This window comes from Larus michahellis, unplaced genomic scaffold (genome assembly GCF_964199755.1).
Source record: "Larus michahellis unplaced genomic scaffold, bLarMic1.1 SCAFFOLD_536, whole genome shotgun sequence".
NCBI lineage: Eukaryota > Metazoa > Chordata > Aves > Charadriiformes > Laridae > Larus > Larus michahellis.
Window position 1 is genome coordinate 1 of NW_027436337.1, and position 23,208 is coordinate 23,208.

The window sequence follows — 23,208 nt, forward strand, 5'->3', positions numbered from 1 at the left end:
GAGGACCCCCACCAAAGACCCCCCCCGCCCCCCGCCCTCCCCAACAATGAGGACCCAAATCCCGACGTCCCCCCCCCCCCCCGATGCCGATGGACCCCCCCCAGCCGTGAGGACCCGACGCCGAGGACGCCCCCCCCCCCCCGACACCAACTGCCAACCAAACGTTTATTAACCGCCACCGACCAAAGCTGGGGGGGGGGACACACGGCGGGGGGGGGACACACACGGGCCTCCCCCAACTTTGGGCTCGTAACAACAATAAACGGGTAACGAAGGGCTCGGGACCCCCCCCCCGCGGCCACCTCGCTCAGGGCTCCTGGGGGGGGGGGGAGAGGGGTCCCGTGAGCCCCCCCCCCGCACCCCCCAGAATGGTTGGGGGGGGGGAGGGGGGGGGGTGTGATCTCCTTTGGGGTCCCGCTTTCCCTGGGTGGGGGGGGGGGGGGGGGGGGTGTCCCCCCTGCGTCCCACCCCCCCTTCGTCCCCCCCCCCCCTTCGTCCCCCCCCCCAAGCTCACCTCGATGCCCAGGGATGGTGGAGTCAAAGAGGTCCCGCAGCCGGTCCTGGGGGGGCAGCAGAATCTGGGGGGGGGGGGGGAGTGGGGGGGAAAAATGGGTCGGGGGGAGGGGGGGTTGGGGGGGGGGGCACCACCTCTGGGGTGGGGGGGGGGCTCACCCTGTTCTGCTCTGGGCTGCCTTCCTCGCTGCTCTCCTCTTCAATGGCCTCCTCCCCTCCTCCTCCTCCTCCATCAGGCTGAGCCTGGGGGAAAAGGGAGGGGGGAAGATGGAGGAGTGTGTCCCCCCCCCCCCTTCCCAGTGCCCCCCCCCCCCCCCCCCCCCCCAAGCCACTCACCTCTGCAGGAGGCCGCGGGGGGGGGAGCCGGGGGGCCGGGGGCCGCCCCGCAGCGCGGTGGAGGTCAGGGCCGGGCTGGAGAAGCCGCTGCTGGGCCACGGGCTGGAGCCGGGGGGCTCCGAGGGGGCTGCGGGAGGGGGCTGAGCTCGGGGACACCCCCACCCCCCCCCCCCACACACACCCCCCGAACACACACCCCCCCCCCCCAACCCCGTCCCCAGGCTCAGGGACCCCCCCTTTAGCCCCATCCCCGAGCTCAGGGACCCCCCCCCCCCTTCAGCCCAGAGCTTGGGGACCCCCCTTCAGTTCTGAGTTCAGGGACCCCCCCTTCAACCCCCTCCCAGAGCTCGGGGACCCCCCCCCCCTTCAGTTCTGAGCTCGGGGACCCCCCCTTCAACCCCCTCCCGGAGCTTGGGGACCCCCCCTTCAGTTCTGAGTTCAGGGACCCCCCCTTCAACCCCCTCCCAGAGCTCGGGGACCCCCCCCGCTTCAGCCCCGAGCTCGGGGACCCCCCCTTCAACCCCCTCCCGGAGCTTGGGGACCCCCCCTTCAGCCCTGAGCTCAGGGACCCCCCCTTCAACCCCCTCCCGGAGCTCAGGGACCCCCCCCCCCTTCAGCCCCGAGCTCAGGGACCCCCCCTTCAACCCCCTCCCGGAGCTTGGGGACCCCCCCCTTCAGTTCTGAGTTCAGGGACCCCCCCTTCAACCCCCTCCCGGAGCTTGGGGACCCCCCCCTTCAGTTCTGAGCTCGGGGACCCCCCCCCTTCAGCCCAGAGCTCGGGGACCCCCCCCCTTCAGCCCCTCCCGGAGCTCGGGGACCCCCCCCTTCAGCCCAGAGCTCGGGGACCCCCCCTTCAACCCCCTCCCGGAGCTCGGGGACCCCCCCTTCAACCCTGTCCCCAAGATCGGGAACCCCCCCCTTCAGCCCCCTCCCGGAGCTCGGGGACCCCCCCTTCAGTTCTGAGTTCAGGGACCCCCCCTTCAACCCCCTCCCAGAGCTTGGGGACCCCCCCTTCAGTTCTGAGCTCGGGGACCCCCCCCTTCAACCCCCTCCCAGAGCTCGGGGACCCCCCCCCCTTCAGCCCAGAGCTCGGGGACCCCCCCCTTCAGTTCTGAGCTCAGGGACCCCCCCTTCAACCCCCTCCCGGAGCTCGGGGACCCCCCCCCCATTCAACCCTGTCCCCAAGATCGGGGACCCCCCCCCCCTTCAACCCCCTCCCGGAGTTCGGGGACCCCCCCTTCAGCCCAGAGCTCGGGGACCCCCCCCTTCAACCCCATCCCCCATCCTTGCCCCCATCCCCTCCCGAGGACGGTGACAGCACCCACGCGACCCCCCCCCGCCCCCCCCTCACCCCCTCTCAGCCCCCCCCCCCTCCCCCCCCCCCCAACTCTGTACTGGGAAGCTCCAAACTGGTCCCAGCATCCCACCAGCGTGTGTCCCCCCCCCTCACCGTCCATGTGGGGTCTCTTGGCGGCGGGGGCCGGGGGGGGGCGCGGGCGGGGGGCCGTGCCGCGGCTGCTCGGGGAGCCCCCCCCCGCCTCCTCCTGCGGCCGCAGGGAGTTGCGGTAGGTGACAAGGGACGGCCAGGACCCCCCCGGCGGCGCCGTCTTCTCCAGGAAGGCCAGGCTGGGGGTGGGGGGACACACACAGATTGGGGGGGGGGACACACACACACACACGGTGGGTGACACGGCACCGGGAACTGCAGGGTGCTGGGGGACCCCAGGAGGACCTTGGGGACCCCACCATGGCCCCCGGGGACCCCTTGGGGACCCCACTGGAGACCCCACACATCCCCGGGGACCCCAGGAGGACCTTGGGGACCCCACTGGAGACCCCACCGTGGCCCCCCAGGGACGCCATGAGGACCTTGGGGACCCCTCTGGGGACCCCAGGAGGACTTTGGGGACCCCACACAGCCCCGGGGACCCCAGAAAGACCTTGGGGACCCCATTGGGGACCCCACACAGACTTGGGGACCCCTCTGGGGACCTCACCATGGCCGCTGGGGACCCCATGAGGACCTTGGGGACCCCACTGGAGACCCCACGCAGCCCCAGGGACCCCAGGAGGACCTTGGGGACCCCACACAGCCCCGGGGACCCCAGAAAGACCTTGGGGACCCCATTGGGGACCCCACACAGACTTGGGGACCCCTCTGGGGACCTCACCATGGCCGCTGGGGACCCCATGAGGACCTTGGGGACCCCACTGGAGACCCCACGCAGCCCCAGGGACCCCAGGAGGACCTTGGGGACCCCACTGGAGACCCCACTATGGCCCCTGGGGACCCCATTGGGGACCCCACACAGACCTGGGGACCCCGTGAGGACCTTGGGGACCCCACTGGAGACCCCACACATCCCCGGGGACCCCGTGAGGACCTTGGGGACCCTTCTGGGGACCCCAGGAGGACTTTGGGGACCCTACACAGCCCCAGGGACCCCAGGAGGACCTTGGGGACCCCACTGGGGATGTCACCATGGCCCCTGGGGACCCCGTGAGGACCTTGGGGACCCCACACATCCCCGGGGACCCCAGAAGGACTTTGGGGACCCCACTGGAGACCCCACCATGGCCCCTGGGGACACCAGGAGGACTTTGGGGACCCCATTGGGGGCTCCAGAAGGACCTTGGGGACCCCATTGGGGACCCCAAAAGGACTTCGGGGACCCCACCCATCCCCATGAGGACCTTGGGGACCCCACTGCAGACCCCACCATGGCCCCCGGGGACCCCGCGAGGACCTTGGGGACCCCACTGCAGACCCCACCATGGCCCCCGCGAGGACCTCGGGGACCCCTCTGGTGACCCCCCCCCAGCCCCGCGGATGCCACGAGAACCTTGAGGACTGCCCCCCCTCCCCCCCCCCCACCCCAGGGACCACCCCCCCCACCACGGCCCCCGGTGGGGGGGGGGGGGATGACCCCAATGGCACCCCCCGACTCACAGCAGGGCCTTGTCGGGGCGCAGGAGCCGGGGGGAGAACTCGCTCAGCACCTCCAGGAAGGGCAGGTTGAGGGGGGGCAACCCCGAGCCGGGGGCCGGGGGGGGGTCCTGGAAGGCGAACTGGATCCCCTCCCTGGCCGGGATACAGGGATGAGGATGGGGGGGGGTGTGTCTGTGTGTCCCCGTCCCCATGTGCGTGTCCCCCCCATGTGTGTGTGTGTGTGTCCCCCCCATGCGTGTGTCACCCCCCAATGTCCCCCCCCCGCAGCCCCCCCGCACCTGTGCAGGCCGAGCAGCGCCGGGCGGTTGCGGAGCTGGTGGAGGCCGAAGAGGAGGGAGAAACGTCGCGCCAGATCCCGGATTTCCAGGAAAGCTTCGGACGCCCGGATCTCGGGGCCCTGCTCCAGCAGCAGCTCCGCCATCAGCTACGCCGGGGGGGGGGGGGCACGGGGGGGGGGAAGGTCAGGGCGGGACCCCCTGGAGAACCACACCCCCCCCCCCCGGACAACCCCGACACCCCCTGGAGACCCCTGACCCCCCCCATCCCCCTCTGGAGACCCCCGACACCCCCTGGAGACCCCTGACCCCCCCTGGAGATGCCCCAACACCCTCTGAAGACCCCCCCCCCGACACCCCCTGGAGACCCCAACACCCTCTGGAGACCCCCCGACCCCCTCTGGAGACCCCCCGACACCCCCTGGAGACCCCTGACCCCCCCCGGAGACCCCCGACACCCTCTGGAGACACCCCCCCAGGCCCCTTTGGAGACCCCCATCCCCCTCTGGAGACCCCCCCCAACCCCCTTTGGAGACCCCCAGCACCCCCTGGAGATGCCCCGACCCCCTCTGGAGACCCCCATCCCCCTCTGGAGACCCCCCCCAACCCCCTTTGGAGACTCCCGACACCCCCTGGAGATGCCCCGACCCCCCCTGGAGACCCCCCCAACACCCTCTGAAGACCCCCCCCCGACACCCTTTGGAGACCTCCCCCCCGGCCCACTTTGGAGACCCCCAACACCCTCTGGAGACCCCTGACCCCCCCTGGAGACCCCCCCCAACACCCCCTGGAGACCCCAACACCCTCTGGAGACCCCCCCCGACCCCCTTTGGAGACCCCCGACCCCCCCTGGAGATGCCCTGACCCCCCCCGGAGATGCCCCACCACCCTCTGGAGACCCCCCCCGACCCCCCTTGGAGATGCCCCCGCTCCCCTCGAGCCCCCCAGACCCCTGGAACTCTCTGCAGACACATCCCCAAACCCCGCCCCACATCTCCCGGAGCCCCCCCAGATCTCCCCAGGGACCCCCAGACCTCCCTGGAGCACCCCAAAGACCCCCCCAGAGACACTCAGGGGCTCCTGGACGACACCAGGGACACCCAGGGACCCCCAGATCTCCCTAGAGCACCCCTAAGACCCCCCCCCAGAGCCTCCTGGACGACCCCAGAGCCCCCCAGATCTCCCTAGAGCACCCCAAAGATGCCCCCCACAGCCTCCTGGATGGCCCCAGAACCTCCAGATCTCCCTAGAGTACCCCAAAGACCCCCCCAGAGCCTCCTGGATGACCCCAGAGCCCCCCAGATCTCCCTAGAGCACCCCAAAGACCCCCCCCCCCGAGACCCTCAGAGCCTCCTGGACGACACCAGGGACCCCCCAGAGCCCCCCAGACCTCCCTAGAGCACCCCAAAGATCCCCCCACAGCCTCCTGGACGACCCCAGAGCCCCCCAGATCTCCCTAGAGTACCCCAAAGACCCCCCCAGAGCCTCCTGGATGACCCCAGAGCCCCCCAGATCTCCCTAGAGCACCCCAAAGACCCCCCCAGAGCCTCCTGGACAACCCCAGAGCCCCCCAGATCTCCCTAGAGTACCCCAAAGAGCCCCCCCAGAGACCCTCAGAGCCTCCTGGACGACACCAGAGCCCCCCAGAGCCCCCCAGATCTCCCTAGAGCACCCCAAAGACCCCCCCACAGCCTCCTGGACAACCCCAGAGCCCCCCAGATCTCCCTAGAGCACCCCAAAGACCCCCCCAGAGCCTCCTGGATGACCCCAGAGCCCCCCAGAGCCCCCCAGACCTCCCTAGAGCACCCCTAAGACCCCCCCAGAGCCTCCTGGACGACCCCAGAGACCCCCAGATCTCCCTAGAGTACCCCAAAGACCCCCCCCAGAGCCCCCCAGAGCCTCCTGGGCGACCCCAGAGCCCCCCCCCACCTGCTGCAGGCTGAGCAGCAGGGTGCGAGCCCACTCCTGCCGGTCCATCTGCCGGGTGCAGTTCAGCGTCTCCTTGATGATGTCCCCGTAGTCGCTGTAAAACTGGGGAGGGGGCGACGGGGGGGGGGGGGGGGCCCGTGTCGCCGAGCATCTTCCGGGGGGGGGGGGGGTGGGGGGGCAGGAGAGCCCTCTCAGGTGTGTGTGTGTGTCCCCCCCCCGCGCCCCAAACCTTGGCGTAGTGCTTGAAGACGTCGGAGGCGGCGCTGAGCTCCAGCACGTTGTAGACGAGGAGTTTGCAGAAGGCGGCCAGGAGCAGCCGGCGCCGGTGCAGCTCCTCCAGGCGGCTCTCGGTGCCCTCTGCCCGCGCACGAGGGGGGACGAGGCTGGGGCTGGGCCTCCGGGGGGACCCCAGCGACCCCCAGAGCCCCCCAGATCTCCCTACGGCACCCCAAAGACCCCCCCACAGCCTCCTGGATGACCCCAGAGACCCCCAGAGCCCCCCAGACCTCCTCAGAGCACCATGAAGACCCCCCCAGAGCCCCTCAGAACCTCCTGGGCGACCCCAGAGACCCCCAGACCACCTTAGAGCACCATGAAGACCCCCACAGAGCCCCCCAGAACTCCTTAGAGCACCCCAAAGACCCCCCCACAGCCTCCTGGATGACCCCAGAGCCCCCCAGACCTCCTTAGAGCACCATGAAGACCCCCCCAGAGCTCCTCAGAGCCCCCTGGATGACATCAGGGACCCCCCAGAGCCCCCCAGACCTCCCTACAGCACCACAAAGACCCCCCCAGAACCTCCCAGAGCCCCCCAGAACTCCTTAGAGCACCCCAAAGACCCCCCCACAGCCTCCTGGATGACCCCAGAGCCCCCCAGACCTCCTTAGAGCACCATGAAGACCCCCCCCAGAGCTCCTCAGAGCCCCCTGGATGACATCAGGGACCCCCCAGAGCCCCCCAGACCTCCCTACAGCACCACAAAGACCCCCCCAGAACCTCCCAGAGCCCCCCAGAACTCCTTAGAGCACCCCAAAGAGCCCCCCACAGCCTCCTGGATGACCCCAGAGCCCCCCAGACCTCCTCAGAGCACCACGAAGACCCCCCCCAGAGCCCCCCAGAGCCCCCTGGATGACATCAGGGACCCCCCAGACCTCCCTACAGCACCCCAAAGACCCCCCCAGAGCCTCCTGGATGACCCCAGAGCCCCCCAGACCTCCTTAGAGCACCCCAAAGACCCCCCCCCCCCGAGACCCTCAGAGCCTCCTGGATGACCCCAGAGCCCCCCACAGCCCCCCAGACCTCCTCAGAGCACCACGAAGACCCCCCCCAGAGCCCCCTGGATGACATCAGGGACCCCCCAGACCTCCCTACAGCACCCCAAAGACCCCCCAGAGCCTCCTGGATGACCCCAGAGACCCCCAGACCTCCTTAGAGCACCCCACGGAGCCCAACAGAGCCCCCCAGAGCCCCCCAGACCACCTTAGAGCACCCCAAAGACCCCCCCACAGCCTCCTGGATGACCCCAGAGCCCCCCAGACCTCCTTAGAGCACCCCAAAGACCCCCCCCCCCCGAGACCCTCAGAGCCTCCTGGATGACCCCAGAGCCCCCCACAGCCCCCCAGACCTCCCTAAAGCACCACGAAGACCCCCCCCAGAGCCCCCCAGAGCCTTCTGGATGACATCAGGGACACCCCAGACTTCCCTACAGCACCCCAAAGACCCCCCCAGAGCCTCCTGGATGACCCCAGAGCCCCCCAGACCTCCTTAGAGCACCCCACGGAGCCCCACAGAGCCCCCCAGAGCCCCCCAGACCACCTTAGAGCACCCCAAAGACCCCCCCCACAGCCTCCTGGATGACCCCAGAGCCCCCCAGACCTCCTTAGAGCACCATGAAGACCCCCCCAGAGCCTCCTGGATGACCCCAGAGACCCCCAGACCTCCATAGAGCACCACGAAGACCCCCCCCCAGAGCCCCTCAGAGCCTCCTGGGTCACCCCAGGGACCCCCCCAGAGCCCCCCAGACCTCCCTACGGCACCCCAAAGACCCCCCCCAGAGACACTCAGAGCCCCCTGGATGACACTAGGGACCCCCCAGAGCCCCCCAGACCTCCCTAGAGCACCTCAAAGACCCCCCCAGAGCCTCCTGGGTCACCCCAGGGACCCCCCCAGAACCCTCCAGATCTCCCTACGGCACCCCAAAGACCACCCCCACAGCCTCCTGGATGACCCCAGAGACCCCCAGCGACCCCCAGACCTCCTTAGAGCACCCCAAAGACCCCCCCAGAGCCTCCTGGATGACCCCAGAGACCCCCAGACCTCCTTAGAGCACCCCAAAGATCCCCCCAGAGCCTCCTGGACGACCCCAGAGACCCCCAGACTTCCCTAGAGCACCATGAAGACCCCCCCAGAGCCCCTCAGAGCCTCTTGGGTCACCCCAGCGACCCCCCCAGAGCCCCCCAGACCTCCCTACGGCACCCCAAAGACCCCCCCAGAGACACTCAGAGCCCCCTGGATGACCCCAGGGACCCCCCAGAGCCCCCCAGACCTCCCTAGAGCACCCCAAAGACCCCCCCCCCGGAGCCGCTCCGAGCCTCCTGGACAACCCCAGAGACCCCCCACCCCAGAGCATCCCGGGGCTGGGGACACACACGCCCCCCACCACCCCCCCGCCCCCCGCCTTGGGATGTCACGGAGCGGGACGGACCCATGTCCGAGAGCTCCTCGTGGCTACCGGCGGGGTTGAAGACGTGGTCCATGAGGAAGGCGGCCAGCTGGGATTGCAGCCCGGCTTCGGGCAGCAGCACCAGCGGGGCCAGGGCCTCCCGCCCGTCCCGCGGCAGCTGGGGGCCGAACACCAGCAGCAGGTCGCTGAGCACCGCGAAGGCCTGAGGACACGGGGATGGGCTCGGCCTCAGGTCCGGCACCGGCCCACCGACCCCCCGGGGAAGCGGGGAGGGGGGTGGGGGGGGTTACCTGCTCCCGCACGCCGGCGTCCGGCTCGGAGAGGCAGCTCTGGCAGAGCGAGCAGCAGGCGGCCACTCTGCTCTTCAGGCTCCGCAGCCGCTCCTGGGCAAGGTTTTTTGGGAGGGGGGGGGGTGGCCTTTAGGGACGCGGGGGTTGCCCCAAGTTGTCCCCTGAGGGGACAGGACGCTTTGTGGGGGGGGACACACGGGATGGACGGGGGCTCACCGGGGGGACCTGGGAGCCGCGGAGGTGCGAGAGCTCCCAGAGGACGTGGAAGTGGAGGCAGGCGATGGCGGGGACGAGGACCTGCGGGGGCGAGGGCTGGCTGAGGGAGCCCCCCCGCCGCCACCGCCCCTGCCACCGCCACCGCGTGTCCCCCCCCCCGCCCCCCCAGGGCGGTACCTGCGGGGGCACCTGGCCCGTGCCCAGGCCGTGCTGCAGGAGCCGGGCGCAGGGCTGGAAGAGCTGCCAGCGCGTCAGGTCGTGGGCGCTGCAGGGACGGGGCGGCATCAGCGGGACAAGGGGAGGCGCGGGGCGGGGGGACAGGGGACGCGGGGGGCACACGGGGCAGGGGACATGGGGGCACATGGGGCAGGGGACGCAGGGGGCACATGGGGCAGGATGCTGGAGGACATGGGGGGCACATGGGGCAGGGGACATGGGGGCACATGGGGCGGGGGACATGGGGGGCACATGGGGCGGGGGACAGGGGACGCGGGGGGCACATGGGGCAGGATGCTGGAGGACATGGGGGCACATGGGGCAGGGGACAGGGGATGTGGGGGGCACATGGGGCAGGGGACATGGGGGCACATGGGGCAGGATGCTGGGGGACATGGGGCAGGGGACGTGGGGGGCACATGGGGCAGGGGACAGGGGACGCGGGGGGCACACGGGGCAGGGGACATGGGGGCACATGGGGCGGGGGGACATGGGGCAGGGGACACAGGGGGCACATGGGGCAGGATGCTGGAGGACATGGGGGGCACATGGGGCAGGGGACAGGGGACGTGGGGGGCACATGGGGTAGGATGCTGGAGGACATGGGGCGCATGGGGCAGGGGACGTGGAGGGCAGGGGACAGGGGATGTGGGGGGGCACATGGGGCGGGGGACATGGGGGCACATGGGGCAGGGGACAGGGGACGTGGGGGGCACATGGGGCAGGGGACATGGGGGCACATGGGGCAGGATGCTGGAGGACATGGGGGGCACATGGGGCAGGGGACAGGGGATGTGGGGGGCACACGGGGCAGGGGACATGGGGGCACATGGGGCGGGGGGCTGGGGGACATGGGGCAGGGGACGCAGGGGGCACATGGGGCGGGGGACAGAGGACGTGGGGGGCACATGGGGCAGGATGCTGGAGGACGTGGGGGGCACATGGGGCAGGGGACAGGGGATGTGGGGGGCACATGGGGCGGGGGGACAGGGGACGCAGGGGGCACATGGGGCAGGGGACATGGGGGCACATGGGGCAGGGGACAGGGGGACATGGGGCAGGGGACGCGGGGGGCACATGGGGCAGGGGACAGGGGACGCGGGGGGCACACGGGGCAGGGGACATGGGGGCACATGGGGCGGGGGGACATGGGGCAGGGGACACAGGGGGCACATGGGGCAGGATGCTGGAGGACATGGGGGGCACATGGGGCAGGGGACAGGGGACGCGGGGGGCACATGGGGCAGGATGCTGGAGGACATGGGGCGCATGGGGCAGGGGACGTGGAGGGCAGGGGACAGGGGATGTGGGGGGGCACATGGGGCGGGGGACATGGGGGCACATGGGGCAGGGGACAGGGGACGTGGGGGGCACATGGGGCAGGGGACACAGGGGGCACATGGGGCAGGATGCTGGAGGACATGGGGGGCACATGGGGCAGGGGACAGGGGATGTGGGGGGCACACGGGGCAGGGGACAGGGGACGCGGGGGGCACACGGGGCAGGGGACATGGGGGCACATGGGGTGGGGGGCTGGGGGACACGGGGCAGGGGACGCGGGGGGCACATGGGGCAGGGGACAGGGGACGCGGGGGGCACACGGGGCAGGGGACATGGGGGCACATGGGGTGGGGGGCTGGGGGACATGGGGCAGGGGACGCGGGGGGCACACGGGGCAGGGGACAGGGGACGTGGGGGACACATGGGGCAGGATGCTGGAGGACATGGGGGGCACATGGGGCAGGGGACAGGGGACGTGGGGGGCACATGGGGCAGGGGACATGGGGGCACATGGGGCGGGGGGCTGGGGGACACGGGGCAGGGGACAGGGGACGTGGGGGGCACATGGGGCAGGATGCTGGAGGACATGGGGGGCACATGGGGCAGGGGACAGGGGACGTGGGGGGCACATGGGGCAGGATGCTGGGGGACATGGGGCAGGGGATGGTGAACGTGGGGGGCACATGGGGCAGGGGACGGGGGACATGGGGGGAACACGGGGACAGGACACTGGGGGACATGGCGGGACGGGGGACATGGGGGGCACATGGGACAGGACACTGGGGGACATGGGGGCATATGGGGCAGGGGACGGGGGACATGGGGGCACATGGGGCAAGGGACAGGGGACATGGGGGCACATGGGGCAGGGGACAGGAGACGGGGGCACATGGGACAGGACACTGGGGACACGGGGGGCACATGGGGCAGGGGACGGGGGACATGGGGGGCACATGGGACAGGAGGACAGGGGACATGGGGGGCACACGGGGCAGGGGACAGGGACGCCCAGGGCAGAGGGACGGGGTGCCATGACACAGGGCGCGGGGGAGGGACGCGCGGAGGGGGCCGAGGACATCAGGGGACGCGGGCGGAGGGACGGCGCGGTCCCCCCCCACCGCCCGCCCCCCGCCGCCGCCGCTCCCCGCTCACTTGAAGAGGACGGAGAGCCTCTTGAGCGTGGCCGCCATGCTGTACGCCTCCTCCTCCTCCAGCGACGAGGCCTGGCCAGGGGTTGGGGACGCCCCGTGGCGGGGGGTTGGGGACACCCCACGCCAGGTCGGGGACGCCCCGTTCCCCACAGAGCCGCGTCCTTGTGGTGGCCCCGGGTGCCTGTCCCCAGCCCTGTGGTGGCCCCAGGTCCCCATCCCCAGCCCTGTGGTGGCCCCGGGTCCTTGTCCCCAACGCTGTGGTGGCCCAAGCTCCTTCAGGTCCCCGTCCCCAATCCTGTGGTGGCCCCGGGTCCCTGTCCCCAGCCCTGTGGTGGCCCCGGGTCCCCATCCCCAATCCTGTGGTGGCTCTGGGTGCCCGTCCCCAGCCCTGTGGTGGCCCCAGGTGCCTGTCCCCAGCCCTCTGGTGGCCCCGGGTCCCTGTCCCCAACCCTGTGGTGGCTCCGGGTCCCCGTCCCCAACCCTGTCATAGCCCTGGGTCCCCATCCCCAGCCCTGTGGTGGCCCCGGGTGCCTGTCCCCAGACCTGTGGTGGCCCCGGGTCCTTGTCCCCAACCCTGTGGTGGCCCCAGGTCCCCATCCCCAGCCCTGTGGTGGCCCGAGCTCCTTCAGGTCCTGTCCCCAACCCTGTGGTGGCCCAGGGTCCCTGTCCCCAGCCCTGTGGTGGCCCAAGCTCTTTCAGGTCCCATCCCTAGCCCTGTGGTGGCCCTGGCTCCCCGTGCCCAGCCCTGTGGTGGCCCAAGCTCCTTCAGGTCCCCGTCCCCAGCCCTGTGGTGGCCCCAGATCCCCGTCCCCAATCCTGTGGTAGCCCCGGGTCCTTGTCCCCAACCCTGTGATGGCCCGAGCTCCTTCAGGTCCCTGTCCCCAACCCTGTGGTGGCCCGGGGTCCCCGTCCCCAGCCCTGTGGTGGCCCAAGCTCCTTCAGGTCCCCGTCCCCAGCCCTGTGGTGGCCCCAGATCCCCGTCCCCAATCCTGTGGTGGCCCCGGGTCCCCGTACCCAGCCCTGTGGTGGCCCGAGCTCCTTCAGGTCCCTGTCCCCAACCCTGTGGTGGCCCGGGGTCCCCGTCCCCAGCCCTGTGGTGGCCCCAGATCCCCGTCCCCAATCCTGTGGTGGCCCCGGGTCCCCGTCCCCAGCCCTGTGGTGGCCCGAGCTCCTCCAGGTCCCGTCCCCAGCCCTGGTTGGGGGGTGTCCCCTCTCCCGTCCCCTCCACCTGGAGCAGCTCGGTGACGTCCCGCTGGAATTTGTCGGCCAGCTGGTCGGCAAGGCGGCTGCGCGCCAGGTCCCCGTGGCCGTGCAGGGCGAGCTCCGGGTCGCAGAGGGCCTGGAGGGCGCGGGAGGCGGCCGCCAGCACCGCCGGCCCCGTGTGCTTCCCCACCACCTCCCCCAGCTGCCCCAGCACCAGCTCCAGGGGCTGCGGGGACAGGCGGGACGGGGCTGGGGAGGAGGACAGCCCGGGGCGGGGGGGACACAGGGACAGCCCCTCGGGGGACACGGAGCGTCCCGAAGGTGTCCCGACCCCGCAGCCCCGTTCCTGGGGCAGGATCCGGCCCCCCAGCGCTGGGGCAGAGCTGGAGGGGGGGGGCTGGATCCTGCCCAGGAACTTGGAGGGGGCGGGGGGACAACAAGGGGTCGGGGGACAACGAGGGGCTGGGGGACAATGAGGGGCCGGGGGACAACAAGGGGTTGGGGGACAACGAGGGGCTGGGGGACAATGAGGGTCCAGGGGACAACGAGGGGCCGGGGGACAACGAAGGCTTAACGGGCCCAACAAGGGGCTGGGGGACAATGAGGAGTCGGGGGACAACGAGGGGTCGGGGGGACAATGAGAGTTTGGGGGACAATGAGGGTCTGGGGGACAACGAGGGGCTGGGGGACAATGAGGAGTTGGGGGACAATGAGGGTTTAAGGGGCCCAACAAGGGGTTGGGGGACAACAAGGGTCCAGGGGGACAACGAGGGGCTGGGGGACAATGAGGGTCTGCGGGACAACGAGGGCTTAACGGGCCCAACAAGGGGTTGGGGGACAATGAGGGGTTGGGGGACAACGAGGGTCTGGGGGACAATGAGTGGCCGGGGGACAATGAGGGTTTAAGGGGCCCAACAAGGGGTTGGGGGACAATGAGGGGCCGGGGGACAATGAGAGTGTGGGGGACAATGAGGGGCTGGGGGACAACGAGGGGTCAGGGGACAACGAGGAGTTGGGGCTCAATGAGGGTTTAAGGAGCCCAACAAGGGGTTGGGGGACAACGAGGGTCTGGGGGACAACGAGGGGTTGGGGGACAATGAGGGTCCAGGGGACAACGAGGGGCCAGGGGACAACGAGGGTCTGCGGGACAACGAGGGCTTAACGGGCCCAACAAGGGGTTGGGGGACAATGAGGAGTCGGGGGACAATGAGGGGTCGGGGGACAACGAGGGTCCAGGGGACAATGAGAGTTTGGGGGACAATGAGGGTCTGGGGGACAATGAGGGGCTGGAGAACAACGAGGGGTCGGGGGACAATGAGGGTCCAGGGGACAACGAGGGGTCGGGGGACAATGAGGGTTGAAGGAGCCCAACGAGGGTCCGGGGGGACAACGAGGGGCTGGGGGACAACGAGGAGTCAGGGGACAACGAGGGTTTAAGGGGCCCAACAAGGGGTTGGGGGACAACGAGGGTCCGTGGGGACAACGAGGGGCCGGGGGACAACGAGGGTTTGGGGGACAAGGAGGGTTTAAGGGGCCCAACGAAGGTTTGGGGGACAACGAGGGGTTGGGGGACAACGAGGGTCGGGGGGACGATGAGGGTCGGGGGGATGACGAGGGTCCCGGGGGGGGACGACGAGGGTCTGGGGGGGACGAGGAGGGTCCGGCACCTTCTCCAGCCGCCTGGTGCCGTAGACGCTGAGGTCGAAGCAGCGCAGCACCTCCAGGAGCGGAGCCGCCTTCTCCGCCTCGGCCGAGAACTGAGGGGGAAGGTCGGGGGGGGGTCGGGGTGGGGGGTGTGCGTGGGGGGGGGGGGGGTCAGCGCCAGCCCCAGCCCCCCCCCCGTCCCCCCCGTGTCCCCCCTCACCTTGGCCAGCAGCTGGGGCAGGGTCGGGATGAGGCAGTGGGTGAGCCGGGTCCTCTCCTCCTGCTCAGCCTTGCGCTCCCGGGCCGAGGGCTGGGGGGCACGGCAAGGGGGGGGGGATGTGTGTCCGGGGGGGGGGACGGACAGACACGACACCCCCGTCCCCTCCTCAGCTCCCCCCCCCCCCTCCCGCCGCCGTCGTCACCTTCTTGGCCGGGACGCGACCCACCGGGGGTTGCCCCTCGGCCACCCGCGTGGCGCTGGCCGCCAGGATCTCCACCAGCGCCTTCTCCTGACGGTCCGACAGGCCTGGAGAGGTTCGGGGCAGGGGGGGGGGAAATTGGGGGGCTGGGGGGGCAACACAGCACCCCACCCCCCCCACACACACACCCCCCCCCCAGCTGTGTCACAGCGCAACCCCGGGGGGAACCCCCGGTGACGTCCCGGCGACGTCTCAACGCCTCCTAGGGACGTCGCCATGACCCCGTCATCTCCCGGTGTATCCCGGTGTATCCCAGTGTCTCCCAGTGTCTCCCGGTGTCTCCCGGTGTCTCCTGGTGTCTCCTGGTGTGTCCCGGCATGTTGAGCCCTGCCCTGGTGTCTTCCCCCGCCGTCTCCGGGCCATCCCGGCGCCATCCGCGCTAGCCCCGTTTGCTCCCCGTACGTCCCAGCGTCGACGCCTCGGCGCATCCCAGTGTTTTCCTCCTCCTCCTCCTCCTCCTCCTCCGTACCCTCCCCCCCCCGCCCCCCCCCCCAAGCCCCCCGCAACCTTCCCGGCCTCTCCCGGCCACGCCGTACCCTCGGCGGGCGACTCCTCCAGCAGCAAAGCGCCCACCGTCTCCCAGTCCCTCAGCCGGGGCCCGGCGCAGTCCCACAGGCTGTCCACCAGGTAGGCGGCGTGCTCGTGGAGCTGGGGACGGGGACGCGGGGCCGTCACGGGACGCGGGGCCACCCCCCCCCGCCACCCCGCGGGACCCCCAGCCCCCCCCGCCCCCCCCAGCCGCGGCCACCCTCACCTCGCTCTCGATGAAGAAGGTCAGGAGCAGACGGAAGAAGGTCCTGTTGTCCCCAGCGCCAGGCGGGTCCCGCGGCGGCGACAGCAGCCTGGGGACGGACGCGCGAGGTGACGCGGGGACCAGAAACCCCAGGGACGGGGACAGGGGGCTCCCGTGTCCCCCCCCCTGCTCTGGGGACGGAGCTGGGGGACAAGCGGGGACCAGAAACCCAAGGGACAGGGACAGGACGGGAACAGGGGGGTCCCACATTGCCCCCCCCCCTGCTCTGGGGACAGATGTCGGGGACACGTGGGGACAAGAAATCCAAGGGACGGGGACAGGGATGGGGACAGGGGGGTCCCACATTGCGCCCCCCCCTGCTCTGGGGACAGATGTCGGGGACACGCGGGGACCAGAAACCCCAGGGACGGGGACAGGGATGGGGACAGGGGGGTCCCACATTGCCCCCCCTCGCTCTGGGGACAGACTTCGGGGACATGCGGGGACCAGAAACCCAAGGGATGGGGACAGGGGGGTCCCGTGCCCCCCCCACGGCTCTGGGGACGGAGCTGGGGGACACGTGGGGACCAGAAACCCCAGGGACAGGGACAGGACGGGGACAGGGGGGTCCCACATGGCCCCTCCTTGCTCTGGGGACAGACTTGGGGGACACACGGGGACCAGAAACCCCAGGGACAGGGACAGGACGGGGACAGGGGGGTCCCACATTGCACCCCCCTGCTCTGGAGACAGACTTGGGGGACACACGGGGACCAGAAACCCAAGGGACGGGGACAGGGATGGGGACAGGGGGGTCCCGTGTCCCCCCCCATGGCTCTGGGGACGGAGCTGGGGGACACGCGGGGACCAGAAACCCAAGGGACGGGGACAGGGATGGGGACAGGGGGATCCCACATTGCCCCCCCCCCGCTCTGGGGACAGACTTCGGGGACATGCGGGGACCAGAAACCCAAGGGATGGGGACAGGGGGGTCCCGTGTCCCCCCCCCTGCTCTGGGGATGGAGCTGGGGGACACAGGGGACCAGAAACCCCAGGGACGGGGACAGGGGGGTCCCGTGTCCCCCCCCCCCAGCTCTGGGAACGGAGCTGGGGGACAAGCGGGGACCAGAAACCCAAGGGACGGGGACAGGGACGGGGACAGGGGGGTCCCACATGGCCCCCCCTTGCTCTGGGGACAGACTTGGGGGACACACGGGGACCAGAAACCCAAGGGACAGGGACAGGATGGGGACAGGGGGGTCCCGTGTCCCCCCCACGGCTCTGGGAACGGAGCTGGGGGACAAGCGGGGACCAGAAACCCAAGGGACGGGGACAGGACGGGGACAGGGGGGTCCCACATTGCCCCCCCTCGCTCTGGGGACAGACTTTGGGGACACACAAGGACCAGAAACCCAAGGGACGGGGACAGGGACGGGGACAGGGGGGTCCCACATGGCCCCCCCTTGCTCTGGGGACAGACTTGGGGGACACACGGGGACCAGAAACCCAAGGGACAGGGACAGGGATGGGGACAGGGGGGTCCCGTGTCCCCCCCACGGCTCTGGGAACGGAGCTGGGGGACAAGCGGGGACCAGAAACCCAAGGGACGGGGACAGGACGGGGACAGGGGGGTCCCACATTGCCCCCCCTCGCTCTGGGGACAGACTTTGGGGACACACAAGGACCAGAAACCCAAGGGACGGGGACAGGGACGGGGACAGGGGGGTCCCACATGGCCCCCCCTTGCTCTGGGGACAGACTTGGGGGACACACGGGGACCAGAAACCCAAGGGACGGGGACAGGGATGGGGACAGGGGGGTCCCGTGTCCCCCCCACGGCTCTGGGGACGGAGCTGGGGGACACGCGGGGACGAGAAACCCAAAGGGACAGAGACGTGGACAAGGACGGGGGGGTCCCATGTACCCCCCGCCCCCCACTCTGGGGCCAGACCCCTCCCCCCGCCCCGGGTTGGGGGGTGACGGGACACAGAGGTGGGGGTCGGCCCCCGCCCTGGGCTTGCCACCCCCGCCGTCCCCGGGGGACGGGGAGGACCCGGCGTGACGCCATGCCGCCGCCGCCGCCCCCGCCCCAGATGTTGTGGGGGGGCCGGGGCCGGGAGGAGCACAAACACCGCGGCTGCCAGGCGCCGTGGGTCGCGTGTCCGCGGTGGCGGGGGGGTGTGTTTGTGTGTCCCCCCCATCTCCCCGGCGGGGGGGGGGGCTCGACGCCCCGAACGGGGCCGAGAGCGCGAGGTGGGGGGGCCTGGGCTGGCCCCGCGGGGTCCCGGCCCACCCCGTTCTCTCGTTAGGCGCGGCGCTAACGAAGCCGGGACGAAGGCCGGAGGAAAACCGCCCCCGGGGTCGGGGTTTGGCGCGCGGCAAGAAAACGACCCCAAAACCGCTCCGAAAGCGCAAAAAAAACCCCAAAAAACCCCTCGGGGGTTGTCGTGGGTTTTGGTTTGGTTGGTTTTTTTTCGCAGGGGCTGCGGAGGTTTGGGGGAAAGGGGGCGTGGGGGGGGGGGTTTGGGGGAAAGGGGGGGTTCGGGGGCGGGGGGGTTCCTCGCTGACCTGCGGTAGAGGAAGACCCCGGCGGCGGCGGCCAGCGGGCGGCTGGAGACGTAGACGAGGGGGTAGACGCTCCGGCAGTCCTCCTCCGTCAGCGCCTCCTCCATGTTCCTGCGCGTCGGGGACGACGACGACAGGGTGGAGTGGGGTTGGGGGGGGTGTCCCGGTGGCAGGGACCCCCGTGAGTGTCATCGTCGTCCCCCCCCCCCCCCCCAACAGCGTCACCCCGCCCCACAGCGTCCCGTCCCCGCGCTCACTCCAGCATCAGCGTCAGGAGCTTCACCACCTCCACGGCCACCTCGGGCTCCTTGTCGAGGACCATGGACACCAGGCGGGTCTGGCGAGGGCCGGGGAGGGGGGGGGACACAGACACGGTCGGTGACCCCCGCCCCGGGGGGGCCACACAAAATCCCCCCCCCCGGCCCTTCGCCGTGCCCGGCTACGGCCCCTCGCTCACCTTGAAGCGGCTGGTGAAGAGCTCCATGCGGGCGGCCGTCTCCCGGCGGCCGTAGAGCCCCTGCAGCGCCTTCACGCACCGCAGCCGCACCTCCCACTGCTGCGGGGACGGGCACCGGCACCGGCACCGTCACCGGGACGTCGTGTGTCCCCCCCCAACCCTCGCCCCACCGTCCCCCACCCCCGGCCCCGGCCCACCTTGTCGTGCAGGGTCCAGCCGACGTACTTGAGGTGGCCGTCGGTGAGGAAGGAGCCCGCGTAGCTCCTCATCCACGTCCCCAGCTCCTCCACGCAGGCGCCCCGGATCTCGGGCACCACGTCCCTGCCGCGTCCGGCACCGCCGGGGATCAGGCCGCCGTCCCCACGTCCCCGTCCCCGCGGCGCCCCCGCCGTCACCGCGTCCCCATACCCGTACCGCCGCCGCCACCGTCCCCAGCGGCGCCACGGCCCCGTCGCCATCCACGCATCGCCCCCGCCGCCGTCCCCAGCGGCACCGTGTCCCCATCCCTGTCCCCACATCGCCCCCGCCGCCGTCCCCAGCGGCACCGTGTCCCCATCCCTGTCCCCACATCACCCCCACCACTGTCCCCCGTGTCACCATGTCCCTGTCCCCATCCCCATGTCACTCTGTCATCCCCAGTGTCACCACGTCCCTGTCCCCACATCGCCCCCACCACTGTCCCCAGTGTCACCACGTCCCCATCCCTGTCCCCACATCGCCCCCACCACTGTCCCCAGTGTCACCACGTCCCCGTCCCCATCCCCACGTCACTCTGTCATCCCCAGTGTCACCACGTCCCTGTCCCCACATCGCCCCCACCACTGTCACCAGTGTCACCATGTCCCCATCCCTGTCCCCACATCACCCCCACCACTGTCCCCAGTGTCACCATGTCCCTGTCCCCATCCCCACGTCGCTCTGTCATCCCGTGTCACCACGTCCCCATCCCTGTCCCCACATCGCCCTATCATCCCCAATGTCACCACGTCCCTGTCCCCACATCGCCCCCACCACTGTCCCCCGTGTCACCATGTCCCCGTCCCCATCCCCACGTCACTCTGTCATCCCCAGTGGCACCACGTCCCTGTCCCCACATCACCCCCTCCACCGTCCCCAGTGTCACCACGTCCCCATCCCCATCCCCACATCGCCCCCGCTGCCATCCCCAGTGTCACCATGTCCCCATCCCTGTCCCCACATCGCCCTCTCCACCATCCCCAGTGTCACCAAGTCCCTGTCCCCATCCCCATGTCACTCTGTCATCCCCAGTGTCACCACGTCCCCGTCCCCACATCACCCCCTCCACCGTCCCCAGTGTCACCATGTCCCCATCCCTGTCCCCACATCGCCCTCTCCACCATCCCCAGTGTCGCCATGTCCCCGTCCCCATCCCCACGTCACTCTGTCATCCCCAGTGTCACCACGTCCCCATCCCCACATCGCCCCCACCACTGTCCCCCGTGTCACCATGTCCCCGTCCCCATCCCCACGTCACTCTGTCATCCCCAGTGGCACCACGTCCCTGTCCCCACATCACCCCCTCCACCGTCCCCAGTGTCACCACGTCCCCATCCCCATCCCCACATCGCCCCCGCCACCATCCCCAGTGTCACCACGTCCCCATCCCTGTCCCCACATCGCCCTCTCCACCATCCCCAGTGTCACCAAGTCCCTGTCCCCATCCCCACGTCGCTCTGTCATCCCCAATGTCACCACATCCCTGTCCCCACATCGCCCCCACCACTGTCCCCAATGTCACCACATCCCCGTCCCCATCCCCACATTGCCCCCGCTGCCATCCCCAGTGTCACCATGTCCCCATCCCTGTCCCCACATCGCCCTCTCCACCATCCCCAGTGTCACCATGTCCCCGTCCCCATCCCCACATTGCCCCCGCTGCCATCCCCAGTGTCACCATGTCCCCATCCCCATCCCCACATCGCCCCCGCTGCCATCCCCAGTGTCACCATGTCCCCATCCCTGTCCCCACATCGCCCTCTCCACCATCCCCAGTGTCACCAAGTCCCTGTCCCCATCCCCACGTCACTCTGCCATCCCCAGTGTCACCACGTCCCCATCCCCATCCCCACATCGCCCCCGCCGCCATCCCCAGTGTCACCATATCCCCATCCCCGTCCCCGCACCGCCCCCTCCACCGTCCCCAGCGTCCCCACGTCCCCACGTCGCCCCCGCCGCCCCCCACGCTCCCCTCCTCCCCAGCCCCGAAGAACCCCACGCGCCGCTGGGCCCAGCCCCGACCGGTAGCGGTGCACGAAGACGCCCTTGAAGATGGCGTTCATCATGTTCTCGATCTCCTCCTGCTGCTCCCGGAGCTGCGGGGGGACGGGACGGGACGGGACGGACGGATTTACGGGGAGGGGGGCTCAGATGGGGCCCGGCCTCCCAACCCCAAAATCGCCGCCGCCGCCGCCGCCCACCTCCCGGCGCTTCTCCAGCAGAGCCTCCAGCTTGCCGGCGGCCCGGCGGCCGGGCTCCTTGCTCCTCTCGGCCTCGTACTGCCGCCGGTTGTTGTCCTGCTGCAGGCTCACGCCCAGCGCCACCGTCACCAGCGCCGTCATCAGCTTCATGGCTGGAAAACCGGGGCGGTGGGAGCGGGACGACACCCCCCCCCCCCCCTCACCGACCAACGCACCCCCACCGAACCCCCCCCGAAAAGCAGCCGCCTACCTGCCAGGGTGCTGGTGTGGCGGAAAGCCCGCACCTGGGAGTCGGAGAGGCCGGTGAGGAAGGAGACGAGGGCGTCCATGAGGAAACCGTCGTAGACGACGCCGTAGCGGCACCGCCGCGCCACCGCCGCCACCAGCTCGCAGAAACCGGCTCGGAAGCGACGCCAGGGCTGGGTGCTCAGCGAGAGCGGGTAGTCGGCCGAATCCTGCGGGAGACGGGGCGAGACGGGTGTCGCGACCCCCCTCCCCCCCTGACGCACCCCCCGTCCCCGTCCCCGTCCCCGCGTCCGCCCCCCGGCACCTCCGCGAACTCCTCCGTCAGCTGCCGGATGATCTCCGAGTTCTGCAGGTTCCTGAACATCTCCGGGGTCACCACGCCTGCCGGGGGACGGGGGACGACGACACGCGGCGGTGAAACGGGGAGGGGGGAACGCCCACCCCACGGCGGCGGCGGGCACCCCCCCGCCTTGGGGAACAACCCCCCCGCCCCCCCGCCAACCTCGGCAGCCGCAGGAGCGGACGATGAAGTTGGCGAGCTCCAGGAACCCCCTCTCCCGGTCCCGCCTGTAGGTCTCCAGCCACTCGTCCACCACCGTCTGCGGGCACAGGACGGCCGCCGTCACGGGGGGGGGACGACGGACACGCGCCCCGGCCACGGGATACGTCACCCCGAGGGACACGGGAGGGGGCCACCATGGCGCCCGAGGCCGGGGGGGGGACACGACACAGGGTGGGGGATGCTGGAACCTCCTCTAGCGGGAGGCGTCCCCCCGGGGCTCGGCCAAAACGGTCTTTCAGCCCCTTTCCCACCCAAACCCCATCCCGGTCCCCCAGACCCACACGTGGGGGTGTGTGTCCCCCCCCCCACCGTGTCACCGCAAGATGGGGGGGGCGGTGGTTTGGGGGGGGGGGTGGGTTACCTCCACGGCGACCTTGGCCGACCTGACGGCCTCGAAGAGGGTGTTTTGCTCCCGGTTGCCGGTGGCCGGGCTGCTCCCGTCGTCGCCGTCGGGTTCCCCGCGCCGGGGACGCTTCGACACCTGCCCGGGGGGGGGGGGTTGAAGGTGGAGGGGGGGGGTGGGGGGGACACACACACACACGGAGAATCGGAGCTTCCCCAGGACGGGGGGACACGGAGAAAGATTGGGGGCGGGGGGGGGGGAACGGGACGTACGGGGTCGCGGCCGGGCGGCCGGGGGGGTCCCCCCCTCTTGCGCGGCCGCCGCAGCGTGTCCTCGAAGTCGCTGCCGGAGTCACCGCTGCTGAGGACGCTGCGGGGACGACGGGGGGGGGGTGGTGAAAGGGGGGGGGGGGTGGGGGGGCTGGTGGACCCCCCCCCCCCCCACCTCCCAAAACTCACGGGCTGTCGGAGTCCGTCGGCGACGGCGGGGGGTGGCTCCGGCCACGGTTCCCCCCCGGAGCGGGGCTGGAGCCGGAGCTGGACGAGGCGGCCGGCGGGACGCGGGGGGAGCGCCGGGGGGGGGCCATGGCGACAGAGGGGCCTGCGGGAGGGGGGACACGGTGAGGCTGGGGGGGGGGGGGGGAGAGCGGGGGCCCCCCCTCAGCCCCCCTTTTGGGGGGGGGGAAGTAGCCACAAACA

At 71.2% G+C, this 23,208-nt stretch overlaps 1 protein-coding gene across 1 annotated transcript; it reads right to left on the reverse strand.

Annotated features, from left to right (window-relative positions):
- Positions 1–468: 468 nt before the first annotated feature.
- On the reverse strand, positions 469–23,096 carry LOC141737230 (cohesin subunit SA-3-like; the record flags this gene model as incomplete). Its single annotated transcript, XM_074571877.1, is given in 32 exon segments — positions 469–578; positions 673–728; positions 731–756; positions 850–976; positions 2,300–2,475; positions 3,800–3,931; positions 4,078–4,223; positions 6,004–6,105; positions 6,233–6,360; positions 8,708–8,888; positions 8,977–9,069; positions 9,193–9,273; positions 9,370–9,457; positions 11,842–11,912; positions 13,069–13,269; positions 14,711–14,800; positions 14,908–14,997; positions 15,110–15,213; positions 15,703–15,814; positions 15,921–16,008; positions 18,468–18,575; positions 18,722–18,801; positions 18,922–19,020; positions 19,119–19,242; positions 21,181–21,254; positions 21,360–21,511; positions 21,610–21,814; positions 21,910–21,986; positions 22,108–22,360; positions 22,529–22,648; positions 22,783–22,879; positions 22,969–23,096. Coding segments are annotated over 32 exon segments (3,719 nt in total), but the record flags the coding sequence as incomplete, so codon positions are not given.
- Positions 23,097–23,208: the final 112 nt, after the last annotated feature.